This window comes from Jatropha curcas, chromosome 6 (assembly GCF_041381405.1).
Source record: "Jatropha curcas cultivar XTBG-Jc1 chromosome 6, XTBG_Jcur_1.0, whole genome shotgun sequence".
NCBI lineage: Eukaryota > Viridiplantae > Streptophyta > Magnoliopsida > Malpighiales > Euphorbiaceae > Jatropha > Jatropha curcas.
The window spans coordinates 23464576-23482858 of record NC_143156.1 but is presented as its reverse complement, the minus strand read 5'-3'; the positions used below and the strand labels follow the sequence as shown (position 1 = coordinate 23482858).

At 26.8% G+C, this 18283-nt stretch overlaps 1 protein-coding gene across 1 annotated transcript; it reads left to right on the top strand.

The window, feature by feature from the left end:
• Positions 1–2540: 2540 nt before the first annotated feature.
• Positions 2541–4265, top strand: LOC105634862 (3-ketoacyl-CoA synthase 19). Its single transcript, XM_012217804.4, has one exon. It carries the CDS (start codon positions 2619–2621, stop codon positions 3990–3992), a length of 1374 nt encoding a protein of 457 aa, XP_012073194.1. The 5' UTR covers positions 2541–2618; the 3' UTR covers positions 3993–4265.
• Positions 4266–18283: the final 14018 nt, after the last annotated feature.

Genomic DNA, 18283 nt, shown 5'->3' with positions numbered 1-18283 from the left:
CTTCCGTCCATTTTTTATACTTTCAAAGAATAAGTCAACGTAGATTATAACGGTCTAAAGAGAGAGAAATTAAAAAGTATCGAAATATTCCTGAGATGTTCTAAGAATATGATCAGGTAGGATTTAATATGGAAAAAAAAGACTTCTTCAAGCTTCTTCTTCTCTCTAACTATTGCAACAACACCACCATTTTCAACCATTTGCTGAAACTGTAAAACTTAAATTGACAAACTGAAATCAAAACCCAAACATAAAAATGAGAGATATCAAAGTAACGATTATACTACTTAGTTTAGCATACTGGATACTGATTGATTTATACAATTTCTTTCTCTAGTTTATCTCTTTAAAAGAAGAAAAAAATGAAAAGAAGAAGAGATGATGGATTCGGTTGTAAGATTTGGGGAATATATATTAATATCATCAGTAATTTATATAGTAATAGAAATTCTTCTTCTTCTTTACTGTTATTATTGAAATAATAATAAGATTGTGATTTTTGATTTATAGAGAAACTATGAACATGTCAGGTGATACTTTTCCTTCAACAAATTTTAGCTTTATGGAAGATTAGTGAAATTTGAGTTTGAAAGTTTGGGGTTTGAGAATTTCTTGATATGAGCTTTAATTGTGATTAAAAAAAAAAATGGATGTAAAAATTGAGTTTCTCATAAAATTATAACCATTTTGGTGGTTAGGTTGAAAGATTATACAAGTTTTTTGGCCACCACGAGCAACGGCACCGGCAACGTTCCGGCAAGGCACATAATTGATTTCAAAACAGAATTGATTTTGCCTTTTAGTTAGGGTCATTGAAATCATTTTATAGTGATTTAATGCCTGAAAGTATATAAAATGGACCAAAGGGGACAATGTTTGATGGACTTGAAATATAAAGGCATGATAGTTTATTTTAAAAAATACAAGGTAAAATATTTAATTTTGACAAAATACAGGGATATGATTATAATTTTCTCTAGACAAAGTTTTTAGAAATGCCTTTCCACTCTCCTTTGCCTAGTCTTTTTAGCCCTACCAGAATATATCAGACCAGTCCTCTTCAGATTTGGCCATCTCGCTTTTCGATTGGAAATACTCTAGCTTTCTTGAAGATGAGAATTGAAGTGGAAGAGATGAACACCAAAATCAGTTGAATCACTTGCGAGACGAATCATTACATGGTTCATTGATTTAGAAAGATTGATTCATGGACGAGAGAGGAATGAGAGCATCTCCAATAATGTGGATTGCTCTTATTTATTTGCAACATTAGAAAAATGGAAATTTTTTTTAAAATAATGATCTCCAACGCTAATGTTTATTTGGTATATTAAGATGATGAATTAAAAATAAATAAATAAATAGACTTTATCAACCACACTTTCTATTTCCAAAGGGTCCTTAGACAATGTGGGCATTTATTGTTTTACAGCGATTGACTGCATATTAAATTGTGGATCTAGAAAAGAAAAAGAGAGAATATGAAAGTAGTGCAAGGGAGATTTTTAAAATCCAATATTTATAAATAGATAGAAAAAAATTGCTTAGACCGGATTAATGACTCCACCTGTGGACTAAACAAAAGAAATTAAGAATTCTTTAAAAAATGTTTCGAATTTTATCTTTTTTTTTTCAAGTATATGGTCAAAAATACTCTTCTTTCAATAGGAATCCTTAATTTCATTGGTTTGGTCTATAAGTAGGGTTATGGACTCGATCTAGATAAGTTTTTCTCATAAATAGACATTCAACAATATCACTATTCATGCATTCTATTCTATATGACACATCAGCTACAATTCACATTAGCTGGACTCATCTGATCCTATGCAGTTTTCAGAATCATAAAATTGACCCAAATCAATCAAATAAAAATTATGACAAAAAGCAAATAATTTATGGCCGATGCATAAAATATAAATATGGTGCCAACACAAGTATATGTTGGAAAATAAAACAAACACTTAATAATTATAAAATATATTATAGAGCCTATAAATGGATGTGTATTAAATTAACAAATTAAGTAATTTTACGTAAGATAATTTAACACTAATCTACTTATCAAGCTTGGGCTTTTATGAACTTTATATAGTATAGAAAGAACATGCATGCTTAACCTCCAAAACATTTCCTTGAGAGAATTATATGAGCTGCTAATATAAAACCAATACTATCTTTTGAATTAACTAGCTGTTATCTTCAACATATCTAAGGACTTTCAATCCAAGAAAAGTAGTGCAATAAGCACTCTGACAGGAAAATCTATGCACTGGATACAATTTGTTTTGCAATTCTGTGTACTCTAGCTAATGGTTTTGTTCTGGAAAACCTCTAATATTGTAGTGTTTCGCTTGTATCCAAGAAAACATAAATAGAATAAAAGATAAAAAAAGAAATATATATATGTAACTCCAAGTTGACAAGCTTAATTGTTACTGTTAGTAGTGCAATTACTATTATTACTTTACAGTCTGTGATAATTCATTTTGGTAGTTGAGACACCTTCGAAATTGAATAAATAGGGTGTTGTACAACTGCAAAATTGCAGTTTCTAAAGAGACAGAAAAACAGTAAGGTCTCTCACACAGAAGCCTTACATTTTTAAATTTTTAATAATGGAATCCTCCATTCTAATTTTCTCGCTTCTTTTTCCTTTTATCATTTTCTGCTTCCGCAAATTGGTTTCTAGTAGCAGAGACCATTTCTGCTATATGTTGGCATATGAGTGCTATAAAGGTCCTGAAGACAGGAAACTTGACTCAGAATCATGTGCTAATCTTGTTTTCCGAAATAAAAACTTGGGTCTTGAAGAATATAGGTTTTTATTAAAGACCATTGTTAATTCTGGCATTGGAGAAGAAACTTATGGCCCGAAAAATGTGCTTACAGGCCATGAAGAATCTCCATCTTTAGATGAAGCATTGTTTGAAACAGATGATATTATTTTCTCTACAGTTGATAAGGTTTTTGAAAAATCAACAATTTCTCCTTCACAAATTGATATTCTTGTCGTAAATGTTTCTTTATTCTCTCCTTCACCATGTTTAACGTCAAGAATAGTTAACCGGTACAAGATGAGAGAAAATATCAAGTCTTTCAATCTTTCAGGAATGGGTTGCAGTGCAAGTCTTGTAGCTATTGATATTGTTCAACAATTATTCAAGTCATATAAGAATGTAACTGCTCTTGTTGTAAGCACAGAATCAATAGGTCCTAACTGGTATTGCGGAAAAGAGAAATCTATGATTCTCTCTAACTGTCTTTTCCGCTCAGGAGGTTGTTCTATGCTTTTCACAAACAATAGAGCTTTAAAGAGTCAAGCTATCTTGAAATTAAACCATCTTATTCGTACTCACATTGGCTCAAACGACCAGGCGTACGAATGTTGTATACAAGTAGAGGATGATCTTGGCTACAGAGGTTTCCATCTCTCAAGAAACCTCCCAAAAGTTGGATCTACAGCACTTTCCAAGAATCTCCATGTGATAGTGCCCAAAATCTTACCAGTTATAGAACTGATTCGTTATGTTTTTGTTTCTAAGTACAAAAGCCGAGCCAAAACCTCAACAGGAGCGACAGGCTTGAATCTCAAAGCAGGAGTGGAGCATTTCTGCATACATCCAGGTGGGAAGGCGGTGATTGAAGGGATTGGGAAGAGCTTAGGTTTAAGTGACTATGATCTCGAACCAGCAAGAATGGCACTTCATAGATTTGGCAACACATCGGCCGGTGGACTTTGGTATGTTTTAGGGTATATGGAAGCTAAAAAGAGGCTCAAGAAAGGGGATAGAATATTGATGATAAGTCTTGGAGCTGGTTTTAAGTGCAATAATTGTGTTTGGGAAGTAATTAGGGATTTGAATGATGTTAATGTTTGGCAAGGGATCGTAGAACATTATCCTCCTCCCCAAATACCAATTAATCCTTTCTTGGAAAAGTATAGCTGGATTAACGATGAATACTTAAGCTTTGTTAATTTTCAGAACTAGAAGCCATATACGCATTCCATATAGACACTTTAATTTTTCATATTCTGTATTGCATTTTGCTTTCTAGTTCAGGAATAATTGTTCTTATTAGTTTCAATATGCCATGCATAATTATTGAAGGAAGTGTGAAAAGATTTATGTATCTCATAAATAGTAATACACCTACTTACAGCTGATTACTTGTAATATCAAATGTGCTCAATTAAACATTATTTTCTGTAATATTTTTGATATTATGTCAATTTAATTCTATAGCCTTCCTTTTTGCTTTTTTTTTTTTTTTTTTTTCGCCCTACACTTTCTGGTCCTATTTCGTCACTCGACAGCTCATGTCAGGAGTGCCAACCATAACCCTGGACGGAATCTGATTGTAAATTAAGGAAAGTCACAAAATTTTTCCAAAGGTTGGAAGAACCAACTCAAGAAAAAAAGGACTGCCTTGTAAAGTAAATTTATAAAAAAAATATTTAATTATTGAATTTTTTTATTTTATTATTTTATAAAATTTTTGTATTTTATGAATATAGTTAGATTTTTAATAATATAACCGGTTCATAATATTATAATTTACAATAAAATATCAATAAAAAATTATATATAAATTAAATCATGTTTATTTGCGACCTAGGAGTACAGACAATGTGCAATGCTAGTGTGTTATCTAAATATGAAAACTCTAAGTACAGGCCACTGTTCATTTTAACTCGTCTAGAGCACGTTGAGAAGAAGGTCTAGCTGGCCGGGTGAAAGTTGACACTTGCCTGTCTGTGTCGGCAGAGGTACCCTGCACACCAACCAATTAAGGCTGTCCAACTGGTTTTTAAGGCAGTCCAACTGTGCATTCTGGTTCGAATTGTCATTATAATTTTTTTTTTTTGTTAAAATAATATATTTCAGTATCCTAGCATCTAATTTTGTGTTTATCTGTTTTTAAAATTTTCAGTGTATGTAATAAGTTCAGTTATTTGGTTTCAAATATCGAATACTGGACCACTTATTTAAGGGACATGAGTTTTTTCAACTTAAACCAACCCAATTGATTTATTAGGAATTAAATTATTAAGAATATTTGAATTGTTTGAATCATAAATGTATGGTTTAAATAAGTTTAATTAGTTTACTAAAATTGAAATTTTAATCTATTATTTATCTAACATTAAATTTAAATTAGAACAAATTCAATTATCTAATTAAGTCATTCAGATCATAAAAAATTTTATTAATGATAACGTTAGATTTTTTATTAGAAAATATTTTAAAGTAATTACATTATAAAATCTAACAATTTTGAATTACAAACAATAAAATCATTAATTCTATATATATGTATATATTATCCAAAAATTACCTTTTATTTTGGCATAAGATTTACCTGCACATTCTCTTTATTTATTTATTTATTTATTTTTCCGAAACTCCATTTCGGCCGAAAAGAAATTAATATCGTTGAACATAGTGCAGTATGCGTCAAAGTCGTGTTGGAGATTGCTGAGATCTTAATTAGAGGCAAATTGAAATAGATATATCTCTTTATGTGGATCACAAGAATTGGTTGAGTTTGTACTGAGTCGTGAATCATATTTATTTGAGAAACAAAAATTTAATGTGTCACTGACACTATTCATTCAACAATATATAAATTAATACGTATGTATGTGTTTAAATGCATAAAGGTGTCTGTCAGAGGAAACAGTTCTTAACCTATTTTGTCTTTTTTTTTTTCTACAATCAAGCTGTATTTTCAGAAATTGAACTTCTGTTCCTCGTATAAATATGCGAAACTATTTACCTTTCCGAATAACACATTATTGGTTCTTCTACTAATTTTATTGGTGATATCTGCTAACATTTCGTTAGATTCTTGTCTCTCTTACTTAAAACTTGGTCGAGATTAATTTTTCATCTGTGTCCCCAAATTGCATACGACCATGTTACTACATTGAAATTTCTTGGACCTACATACCTTTCCTTCTTCTAAGTGCTTCATCTACCTAGGGAAAATGCATTGATTATGAGAATACTGTTTACGAGACATATATCTAATCCTCATGGCATGAAGACCACTCACTATATTCAAATCAAAGAAGCATTTGATGATGTACATTCTACATGGTATGGTGCGATTATGGAGTGGGAAAAGTTTTCTTGTTGATTTCATGCTTCCATTGATCAATAAGAAATGTGTTAAACCAGAAATAGGAAATGCTCTTGCTTCTTGCTTCTTGCTTCTTGCTTCTGCCTATTAAATTATAATTCATAACTATATTTTGTAATTGATTTTTGGTCTTTAATTTGTAATTATATTCATAATTATAAAATATGTATTAGGAATTTCTCCTTTTTTTTTTTGTAGAAAAGATAAAACTCTTATTTTTTTTTCCGTAGATGAATAAACTTTTTTTTAAATAAAAAATCTCTTAATTTGGAAATCTTATTAAGGATAATAATAAATGATTTATTATTATTTTTTTTTTGGTACACGATTTTAGTGATTTAATTTTTAAACTACATATGGGAAATATCTTCTCTTTTCTTGTATAATTTCTTCAAAGAAAAAAGTGGAAAATACAATTATACATATTACCAATAAAAATGTCCCAAACGTGCACATAATTATTACTCAGCAAGCATTGTTACTATTTCTTGTTATGGATGGGGTTCTTAAATTTAAAACTATCCAATCAAAAGCACAGGAAGAGGCTTTAAGAATAGCTTAACTCCAAGAAAAGTTATAGCTTACCGTTAGAGCTACGAGATGCCAGAAATAATAAAAGATATCAGATGTAGATTTGGATTGCATTTTGTTCTCTCCATATTTCCAGTACCGTTTAAAAAGATACACTTGTCACTTGTCATTTGGCCTCAAGCCATGGGAGATTGCACATTACCTGTTCGACGAAATGCATCAAAGAGCTCTCTCCTCTAATACTTCCAACAGCGAGTTCCTGTGGGTAAGACAAGGGTGGATATCATTAAATAGGAAAAGGTGCATGTGGTGATGGTGATGGAAATAGGAAAAGGTGCGCGTGGTGGTGGTAGTAGCTGTGGCACTGGTGACGCGTCTGCCGTGCTGGTGGGGTTGGACCGTTGGAGTTATATCCAACAGAATGAAATATGAACTGAGTAAGAGAGAGAAAAGGAAAAGTAGATTTGACGTGGTATTTTATAAAATATTTATTTATTAGCAATTAATTTCACGTCAGCTTTTTTACGGGCTATTGATCGGAAAACAAAAACTATTTTTTATTTTTATAGTTTTTCCCCTTTTTTTCAGATTAAACAGCCACACTGTACTATATACCATTAATTTCTATAGTTTTTCCTTCCCTCCATTCTTATATACTTATTTTATTTTAATAGTTTTTTTTTCTTTTTTGGTAGATTGAACAACCAGTCTACACACCATTAATTTTATAATTTTTCCTTTTTAATAGATTAAATGTAAAATCATAAATTAAATCTAAAATCTAATTGATTTGATAATGAACATTAAATTTACTTCTTTTATATTTTCATGGAGAATGTTTTTTTTTAATGATAAAACATATTACTCATATTTCACTGATTATATTTTAATATGCTTTTGTTTAATATTTTCTTTGAGATTGGTTTTTATTACTTACTTTGTTTTCTATTGTTAATTATATATATATATATATATATATATATATATATATATATATATATATAAAGCAAGCATTTTTTTCCTAGAAAGTTGACATACGATATATCCATTTGTCATTTTAATCTGACATGTGGCATATTCTTCTAATTAGGCTTCCACTTGGTATGGGTTGATTTTTATTATTTAATGTATTAATATATTGGTTTGGTTTGAATTTATTTAGAATTAGTGTTTTTGATTTGATTTTTTAATGTATTAATATGTTGGTTTGGTTTGAATTTATTTTGAGTTAGTGTTTTTTATTTGGTTTGATTTATTATTTAATGTATTGATGTATTATTTTGGTTTCGTATTTTGAATTAGTACTTTTGGTTTGATTTGATTTGATTATTTAATGTATTAGTGACTTTAAGTAATTATTATTAATTATTAGTTTTTAAAAAATGATAAAGTTTAATAACAATGAATTATTCGGTTAGTGTTTAATGTATTACTTTGTAACAAATGTTTACTCTCAAATGCCAATCGTTTCCTATCTTTAATGTATCTTTAATGCATAGTTTGATTTGATTATTTAATGTATTAATGCATGGGTTTAATTTGGTTTGGTTTGGTTTGAATTTATTTTGAATTAGTATTTTTGGTCTGATTTGATTTGATTATCAAATGTATTAATGTATTGGTTTGGTTTAATTTGATTATCCTATGTATTAATGTGTTGATTTCGTTTGGATTTATTTTGAGTTAGTGTTTTTGATTTGATTATTTAATATATTAATGTATTAGTTTGATTTGAATTTATTTTGAATTAGTGCTTTTGATTTGATTTGATTTGATTATTTAATGTATTAATGGCTTTAAGTAATCAATATATATATATATATATATATATATATATATATATATATATAAAGCGGGTAGATTTTCCCCTGGTGTTGCCACTTAGGATTCCAATTTAATAATATGTGTGTAATGCCTTAATTATTTATTTTTATATTTATTTGAAAATAAATTAATTTATGATTGTCTATTGATTGAATTAAATCGTCTTAAATGTAATTGATTAATATAACGTTAGAGAATTAATAACATATTAAGTAACAATTTATATAAATTTTAATGACACGTAATTTATGAATTTAATGATATAGACAGTTATTATTTATATTATAAATTATAAATTATTTTTTATTAAATTAAATTATGTTAAATATAATTGATTAATTATAATTTTAGAGAATTGATAACATGATGAATTGATGATTTATACAATTTGTAGTTATAAAATAAATTATTTATTCATGGATTTTATAACGAGTTAATTATTTTTTTATATTAATTCTAAAATATATCAAATTAATGAATTTTACCACCTTTCATTTTACTTCTTTTTTTATTTATCTTTATAAATTTCAACATTTTTAATCCATACTCCTGAACATATGTTTATTTACTAATTTATGCTCTAATAATTAAAAATCACGGCTATATTTTGTTTTACTATTGATATATCTTATAATAATGTTTATTATTAGCATAATAAAAGAAATTTCATTTAAGAATTTATAAACTATATATATATTTTTTCAATTTTTTACTTTCTTTTTTTTAACCGTGCATAGCACGGGTATTTTACTAGTTTAATAATATTCAAAACAAATGTAAATGATTTTTTTTTTTTTTTGTTATCTTATAATAGGTAGTGAGCTACTATAAAAAAAAAATAAATACATTTATTACCAAAAAGTTTTGATTCGCAATAAAGGGGTTTGATTATCCGAGCTCCGAAGAAACATATGATATCAGGGCTTATTTTCACCGGTCATCTTTCAACTACAGAGGGTCTTGCTTAAATGTCCCTATGCATCAACGTCAATTGCAATAACAGTAAAGTTTTTTAACCAGTTCTCCAGTTACTTCTAAGCGGAAATCTGACGTAGCTTTAATGTGTCAGCTAATTCATATTAATGAAAGGCCACATCAGATTTTACTTTATGTCTAACTCTCTCTCTCTCCTACCCTATTAAACCATTTCTTCTTCTTTCATCCGTTGAATCCCTAAATACTATAAAAGTGCCTCCTATCTTGTGAGATACTGTAGATGTGGGAAAAGAAAAGAAAGCATCTATTTTCAGATCCAAATTCAAGCTACCTATATACAAAGTGTCACCGTTTTAATCTATCAACCATCCATTTCCAAGCCCCAATTCATTTTATGATGGAACAATAGAAACTTCTATTATTCGCTATTGGAATAGTGATTTCGCATTTGGTGTTTTGGCCTTTTTTTTTCTTTTTGGCCATTGATAATGAGAATAGGAAATTAGAATCGCTGGCAAAATTTGTAAATCGAGAGGAAGATGGAGTAGGAGATGGGAATTGAGAGCTCCATTTGAACCAAATAGTACATGCGTAAAGATTGAAAAGAGGGAGCGCAGAGTTGGGTCCTCTTTTAGTGAAATCGATTTTTTTTTTTTTACTTATTTTTATTTTTTTATTTTGAATTTGATAAATGGTTGACTAGCGAGTTTGATAAAGGAGGTAGCGTCAAAGGAAACACCCAACAGGTTTCTTGCTTCTTCTTTGTTTTTGTTCTATTTCTTGTTATGTTGTGAGAGATAAAGTTTGACTGGAATGTGTGAGTGCAGGAGGACTTTTACCTATTTTTGCTTTCTTTTCATTTTTTTTTTTTTTTTTTTTTTTTTTGGCTATCTGGGTTCTTCAATGAGGAGAGAAAGAGTCAAAGATGTATGCATAAATTAAAATCTGACGTGGCTTTTTCTCTAATATGAATTAGTTGACACATCATTAAAGTCATATCAAATTTCCACCGGAAAGTAACTGTAAAACTGGTTAAAAAACTTTATTATTACTCTAAGCAAGACCAAGTATAGTTGAGAGATGATTAGTGAAAATAAGCATGATATCAGTTCTTCCTCCAACACCATTTAATAATTCATTCAATCATGCTTAGATGTTCACTTATATCAGCTGGCTTCATTATATGGTCAAACTGTCACACGGCACATGACTCCATTTGTTTTCGAAAAAGAATTTACCTTTAAAAAATATTTTTCAATAAAAATATTTTCCTTAAAAAATATTTTTTAAATAACTTATTTTCTATTATTTGATTGCAATTAGCTCAAAAAAATTAAAATCTTTAACTCATAAAACTATAGAAAATATTTATATTAATAGGAATTTTATAATTTAAAATTTTTATTGTTAAATATGACAAACTATATAAAAAATGATAAATTATGAAAGTCGACAGTGATCGGTAATGGTGGTTGGTGTAAAATAATGACTAATGGTAGTGGCTACCGATAATTAATAAATTAAAAAACATGCATTTATAAGGTTATAATAAGTTTGTTAATGGCCTAAAAATGTTTTCCTCTCTTAAAAATAAAAAGTCATTTTCCTTAAAAATTGACTTATTAATTTTTATTTGACAAAAAATATTTTTCATTAACTTTTTTTCTAAACACTCAAATGATAGAAAATTGTAAAAAAAAAATATTTTCGTATAAATTATTTTACACAGTGAAAATGAATAAAAGAACGGTTAATAGCAAACTGAATATCTAATAACAAGGCCCATAAGTCAGCATCCGAAACAGTAGTAATGCCAATCTTAGCAATAAGCCCGACTTGCCAAACTCCCAAACTGTTTCGTAAAATGTTATGAGTTAGATTGCGAGTTTAACAACCATGATATAAATAATCTGACCGTTGGATATGCTTAATGATCATTGTTTTATTAATAATAATTAACAATTAAAATTTGTAGGATATATGTAAAATTAAATTATAGTGAGTATTTAAAATATTTATCTTATTATGCTTAGTAATATTATTTACTAGCAAGTGATAATTTGACTTTATTTTTTTGCTCAAAATTTTTTTATTTTTTTATTTTAGTATCGGGAAAGAGATAATTTGAACCTGGATCTATTAGCAGATTGTATAATGATATACTTAAGCTTTTTCTAAAAACAAATATATGAAAAATATTTTTGACTTATAATACTTCGTGTGTTAAATTATTGTTGAACACTTATCATATTTTAAAGGGTAAATTATTATTTAGTCCCTCAGATTTTACATAATTAACCAACTAATCACAGGTTTTGAGAAAATATCTAACTAGTCCCTCAGGTTTAACTCCGTCTAATTAAAAGGTCCTTCCGTCCGAAAAGTTGATTTTTTTCCGTTAATTATAGAGTAAAAGACTAAAATACCCCTCCCCAGCTGACGTGGACCATAAGGGAAAATTATTATCTAGTCCCTCAGGTTTTACATAATTATCTAACTAATCTCAAGTTTTGCTCAAATATCTAACTAGTCCCTCAGGTTTAACTCCGTCTAATTGAAAGGTCATTCCGTCCGAAAAATTAGTTTTTTTCCGTTAATTGAAGACTAAAAGACTAAAACACCTCTCCCTAGCTGACGTGGATCAGTATGAAGCGATAAGGGAGGGAATTGTATAAACTAAAAGACTAAATAATAATTTTCCCTATAATTTTATGCACATGTAGAATTATATAGACTAAGCTTAATTACACGAGTAGGAAAATTAGCTTCGCTAAATTTAAAAATGAAAATTGAAAAGTTTCATATAAAGTCGATGGAGACAATTACTTTTTTTATCTATAGATAATTACTTTTTTTTATCTATAAATAACTATTATTTTAGAGCCGGTGTTTTCTCCATATATATATATATATTTAGAATATTAATGAGTAATTAATTTTTTTTCAATTTTATCTTTATTTATATTAAATTTAATAATTATTTTTATAATTTTCCAAAATCATATAACATCTCCTCTCTTACCTCCTCTCTTACTTAAGGTTACGTAATAAAATTAATTAATATTTTGTTATAATTTATAAGAATAAATTTACTTACTTAATTACCATAAAAACATTAAAAGTATTTATGAATAGATGGAATATTTTGTTTTTTTTTTTTAAGATTTTATCAATGATAATAGTAATGTTTTTTGATAAAATTTGCATATTAAATATGAATAAAATAGAAAATTATGTTTATTACTTTTTTTTCTAAAAAAGAAACTATGATGATAATTTGGGGTAAAAAGAAAAAGGGTAAATTATTTAGTCTTTTAGTTTATACAATCCCATCTCTTATCGCTTCATACTGGTCCACGTCAGTTAGGAAGAGGTGTTTTAGTCTTTTAGTCTTCAATTAACGAAAAAAAATTAACTTTTCTAATGGAAGGACCTTTCAATTAGACGGAGTTAAACCTGAGGGACTAGTTAGATATTTGCGCAAAACTTTGGATTAGTTAGATAATTATGTAAAACCTGAGGGACTAGATAATAATTTTCCCTTATGTTCCACGTCAGCTGGGGAGGGGTATTTCAGTCTTTTACTCTATAATTAACGGAAAAAAACCAACTTTTTTGACGGAAGGACCTTTTAATTAGACGGAGTTAAACCTGAGGGACTAGCTAGATATTTTCTCAAAACATGTGACTAGTTGGTTAATTATGTAAAACCTGAGGGATTAAATAATAATTTACCCTATTTTAAAATTATATTAGTATTTGCTTTTATTTTTCAATTACTAAAGGAGGTATTTATTGATTAAGAGAAAAAATTGATTTTAGTGTCACATGTACATAGTCTTTATTTATAATAATAATTATTATTATTTTAAATTTATACTATTACAATGTAATATTTTTTTTTTTTACTTGACAATTAAATTAAGAGATACTTCTAATACTACCATGTTAATTTGTTGAAACTCATTGATAAATATGACTTTCAATATATAACTAAGTAATAATTTAATAAATTTATTTACTGAAATAATATAACTAAGAAGAATATAATAAAATTAAGCTTAGAAGATACACGAATGAATTAAATTAAGACTTTGGGCTTAAAAATGAAGAGACTCAAAAACTAAAAAATCAGGCCAATTGTTAAAAGACTCAAATTTCAAAGTTCATATTTTGAGAAAAACTCTGAATTTCAATCAAAACATGCTAATTATCGGTGCAATTCATCGGTTTGTATCCGATTTCATTTGGTTTTCATCGGCTTATATCTGTTTTGAAGCTGTCGATTTTATAATTCAACATGAATTGGACATAGATCGGTTTTTGATTAAACTGACTAGTTCGGTCCGATTTTCAAAACAACGATAGTTTGCCATTTTCGACTTTTTTTTCATACATTAAGTACGTGAAAATAACAAAAAAAAGTGGCAAAAAGAAAAAAAAAAATACACCTAATGCATTATAAGTGCGTTAGATTAACAACCAAAGCTATTATCCCTTTCTCTCTGCGTGAAGATTAAAATTGCACGAAATTTTATTTTATGGATACTGTTTTAAAAGGCTGATTACAAAATGCATTATGGAAAGAGTGATATTAAATGCATCATAATCATCGAGATCATTTCCACTAACTGGACTTGAATTGTCCTTTTTACCCTTGGAAAATAGGATTTATGAAAAGAGAATTCATTCTCTTTCCTATCAACATCCCATTATCTAGTGATAAATATTTGTTTACATTTCCAAGAAGGGATATCAAAATTTTTCTTTTTAAATATACTAGTCTTTTTTATAACGTGTCTTGCACGTTAACTATATTTGTTATATATTTGTACTTATTTAATTTTTTTATTTATATTAAAATATAAATTTTTGTTTAGATTAAAATAAATGCAATTGCTTAATTTGTGTCAAATTTTATCACTACTTTACCTTTTATGTATTTAATTCTATTTTTTTTATAATGAAGTTGTTTCAAAATAAAACTCAACTCAATCCCTAGACTTAATCCTTCAGTCCCTAATGTGTAAATGCATATTGTTAAAACCTTAATAAGTGTCTAAAAAGAAAATCAAGTTATCACTCAATTTTCAACCTCATGCCCTCAATCCTAAATTAATATCCATAAACAACTATAATAAAAAATAATAATAAATTATTTTTTACCGGTAGTTAAAGAAAAGAAATAAGCAAATGATCTAAATCGATAATGCTAATTACTTTGATTAGAGTGATACTATTATTTACCGAGTGCATTAGAGAAAGGAATATATGTACACACATATAAATTCCTGAAACCCCAAAAAGTGATTCAAAATATAATATATAGTTCTAAATAGAATATATAGTTGTATTTTTTTTCTAATTTTATAAAGGCTTTTACTACGATATAGAATTCAAAAATTCTGTATAGATAGAGAAACTGCTTTTTGTATCATTTATCATACTAATCTACTGTAGCTGATAAACATGATAGGTTAGTTATAATTTTCTTTTATTTTTTGCAAATTTCTTCCTTTTACTTTTAGTAGAAAAAGTTTCTTTTTAAATCACATATTTAGAAAAAAAATTATGTGCCATTATTTTTAAATATACATTTTTCAATTTCTTTTGGGTTAAATTTTAAATTTTCTTTTTAAATTGATAGAAATATTTTATTTCTCTCTATAAATTATTTTTATTTTATTTTAATAATTTTAACTATATTCGCTTTCTAAAAAAAAAAAACATATCCATTAATTAATGACACATGTTTATGTAAACCAATAGCATGTTTTCTAGTAATGGCACATGTACATGTAAATCAAGTTTAATAAGTTATATTAAGCATTGTATATTCTTTTCTCATTTAGCCATTTTTCTTTCTCTCTTTAATAATTTTTTCTTTGTTGTAATACTCTTGTTTTCTAAATTAAAAATTATTATTTTTGTGATATTTTTGAAAGGTTTCACAGGTAAAAACATGAAATATGATTTATAAGATTCATTATATAAAGTTATTTCACCAATTAAAACTATATTTTGAGTTTCAAATTAAATTTATTTTAAAATGTAGTGACAACTTACTATATATATTTGAATTTGTATAATTTTATATTCTAAAATAATTAAATATTTTTTAAAAAAACAAATATTAAGTAATCTTTTAATCACAAAAATTTTTAAAAATGAATTTACTATAAAAAAAAAATTCTACAGTATTACCTATAATTGAAATTTGATAAGAAACCATTTAAGTGGATTTAGTTAAATAATTTAATACTTTTTAAAGAGATGTAATTTAATTAATTTAATTCTTCTAAAAAAGATATAATTTAATACTTAAAATAAATAAAAGTTAATTAATAATTTAGCTTAATTATACAATAAAGTATTATATTAACTGTAATTAAATAATACTTCATTTGCACACAGCCTCATATTTTTAAGTATTTTAAAAAGATGTTTTCTTAAATTTGCACAGTATAAAAAAAGAAATATTATTTATTTTCAATCGAACACATAACTTGTTTTAAGGTGGTATGTGATTTGAGTAGTTTTAAATCTAATGGTTTAGGTGTAATAACAAAAAATTTAATAGTGTAAGAATATTCTGTATTAATACAGAAAATTATTATTCTTTATAGTAGTTTAACCCTTTATAAATATTATTTTCTTTCAAGTCAAATAGATTTAGAATATAATAGAAAAAAATATTAAGAAAATTAAAAATATTTAATCAGCAAGAGACCATCTATTTATTGTAAGGGATATATAAATCTTTTACTAAATTAAAGTGATAGTAGTTACAAATTAATTCAGTAACGAAAAAGAAAATAAAAAATTATTATTAAGAATAGAACTCTTTTCGGAACTCAACATATAATAAGAAATAAATTATATTAAAAAATTATCAATTTGAATTTCGAATGTCAACCCATTCTTTAATTGAAAATGTGTAATTTAATGAAATTTAATGTTGATAGACAAAAAAAATATAAAATAAAAAGGATTATAGTCAAGTCAATAAATGAAAATTACAAAGCAAATAATGGTAGGATCTAATTTTGTTTCTCTATTTTTCTAAGTTATAAATTTAAAATAAAGAAACAAATAAGTTAATTAATTAATAAAAAATGTTACATAAAAGAAACGTATTATCACAGCCAAATAAACCAACAATTTTCTCTACAATTATATAGAAAAGAAGAGACTTTTTTCTTTTTTTATTATTTATTTAACAAATCTTTAGATATATTCAATCAAATAATTAAATGTAATTTTTCTTTTTCTTTTGTCTTAACCACAGGTATCAGAGCCCACTAGACTAGAACTAAATCATACTCACACAAGGTCAGTCCAAGAAAGAATAAAAGTGCTCATATCGAGTATTTGCTTCATCAATGAGGATTGAACCTTCAACCTCATTTAAGGGAGAAAAATATCGAATCATTCGTCTAAATACTCGTTGGTATAAAATATAATTTCGAATTGACTACGGTTAATGATATTTAAGGATATTCTAAATTTCATTAAGGGTAATATCAAAAATCCTATTATTCGCTCTCATTTCTACTTTTATATATAATATATATAATAATATATAGATAATATAAATATAGATATAGACTAAGGGACAACATTAAATATTTTGTCTGTAGGCTTTCCTATCCAATTAAAGTCCATCTCCTTTGTAGGATAACTTGCAAAAAGCCCTGAGACATAATAAAATAACATCTAATTTTAAGAAGCAAAATGAATTTGAGGAATCAAAAGAAAAGAGAATTTTAGGAGAAGCAAAGGGACACATATAAGATTGAATTCGAGATGATAAAAAATATCGCGTGAAATTGGAAGAAAAGGAATGATAACAGAAATGAAAAAAAAAAAAAAAAAAAAAATTAACACATAGAGGAGTCAAACCTTAGTTACCAAGTCATGTGGCATGCTTCACTACCAATTGAGCTAAGTGCTCTTATCCAACATTTTAATGTCTAAGAACATAATAAAGAATCATCATTGAATCTACTTCAAATTGGAATTTCATTAATTGATTATTAATTAGGTTATGAATTTCATTTCCATTATACCTTGATATAATTTAGGGTGCAATTAAAATGAGATTATATTGTAATTACGACTAATGTAATTTCAATTTATCTCAATTAGGATTTTCAATTCAATGCAACTTAACTAGAATAAACTAACTGATTTCAAATTACTATTGAATTTCAAGTTATCTCATGCGGGATTTTGCCTTCAATGTCTCTAAATTAGAGTGTCCATGTGTAAAATGATAGGTGATTAAATTAAAATTATATATAATTATTGGTGAATATATGAAGAAATTTACAATGAACTAAGGTATGAGATTCTATTTAGTTATCAATTGAATGAGCTCCAATTAGGGCACATGGTGTTTAATTAAGGCTACTTTTATTTTTTATAAAATAACTTGCAGAAAAATATTTTTCATAATTTTCATTGCTTGGAACTTTAAGAGAAAATAAGTCAAGAAAAATAAGTTGTTGGTCAATGGAAAAAAAATTAGTAATTAAGAAAAATGACTTACTTTTGTTTACATGAAAAAACATTTTCCTAACTTCTTTTATAATTCAAAATGAGTCTTTTTGATCCACCAAGAAACACTGCACCTGTTGAAGAGGTGCTATTATGGCCCGCAGTCTCTTTGAAAGTATTAAAAATGTGCTACGTGGCTTTTTCTTTGAAATAAATGTTCAAATAATTTATTGATAGGCCCATACTATTTAAAATATATTTTACATGATACTTTTTGCAACATGATTATTTTAAAATTATCATTAAATTATTTTAATAATATATTTTTTAAAATACGTTAAAGCTT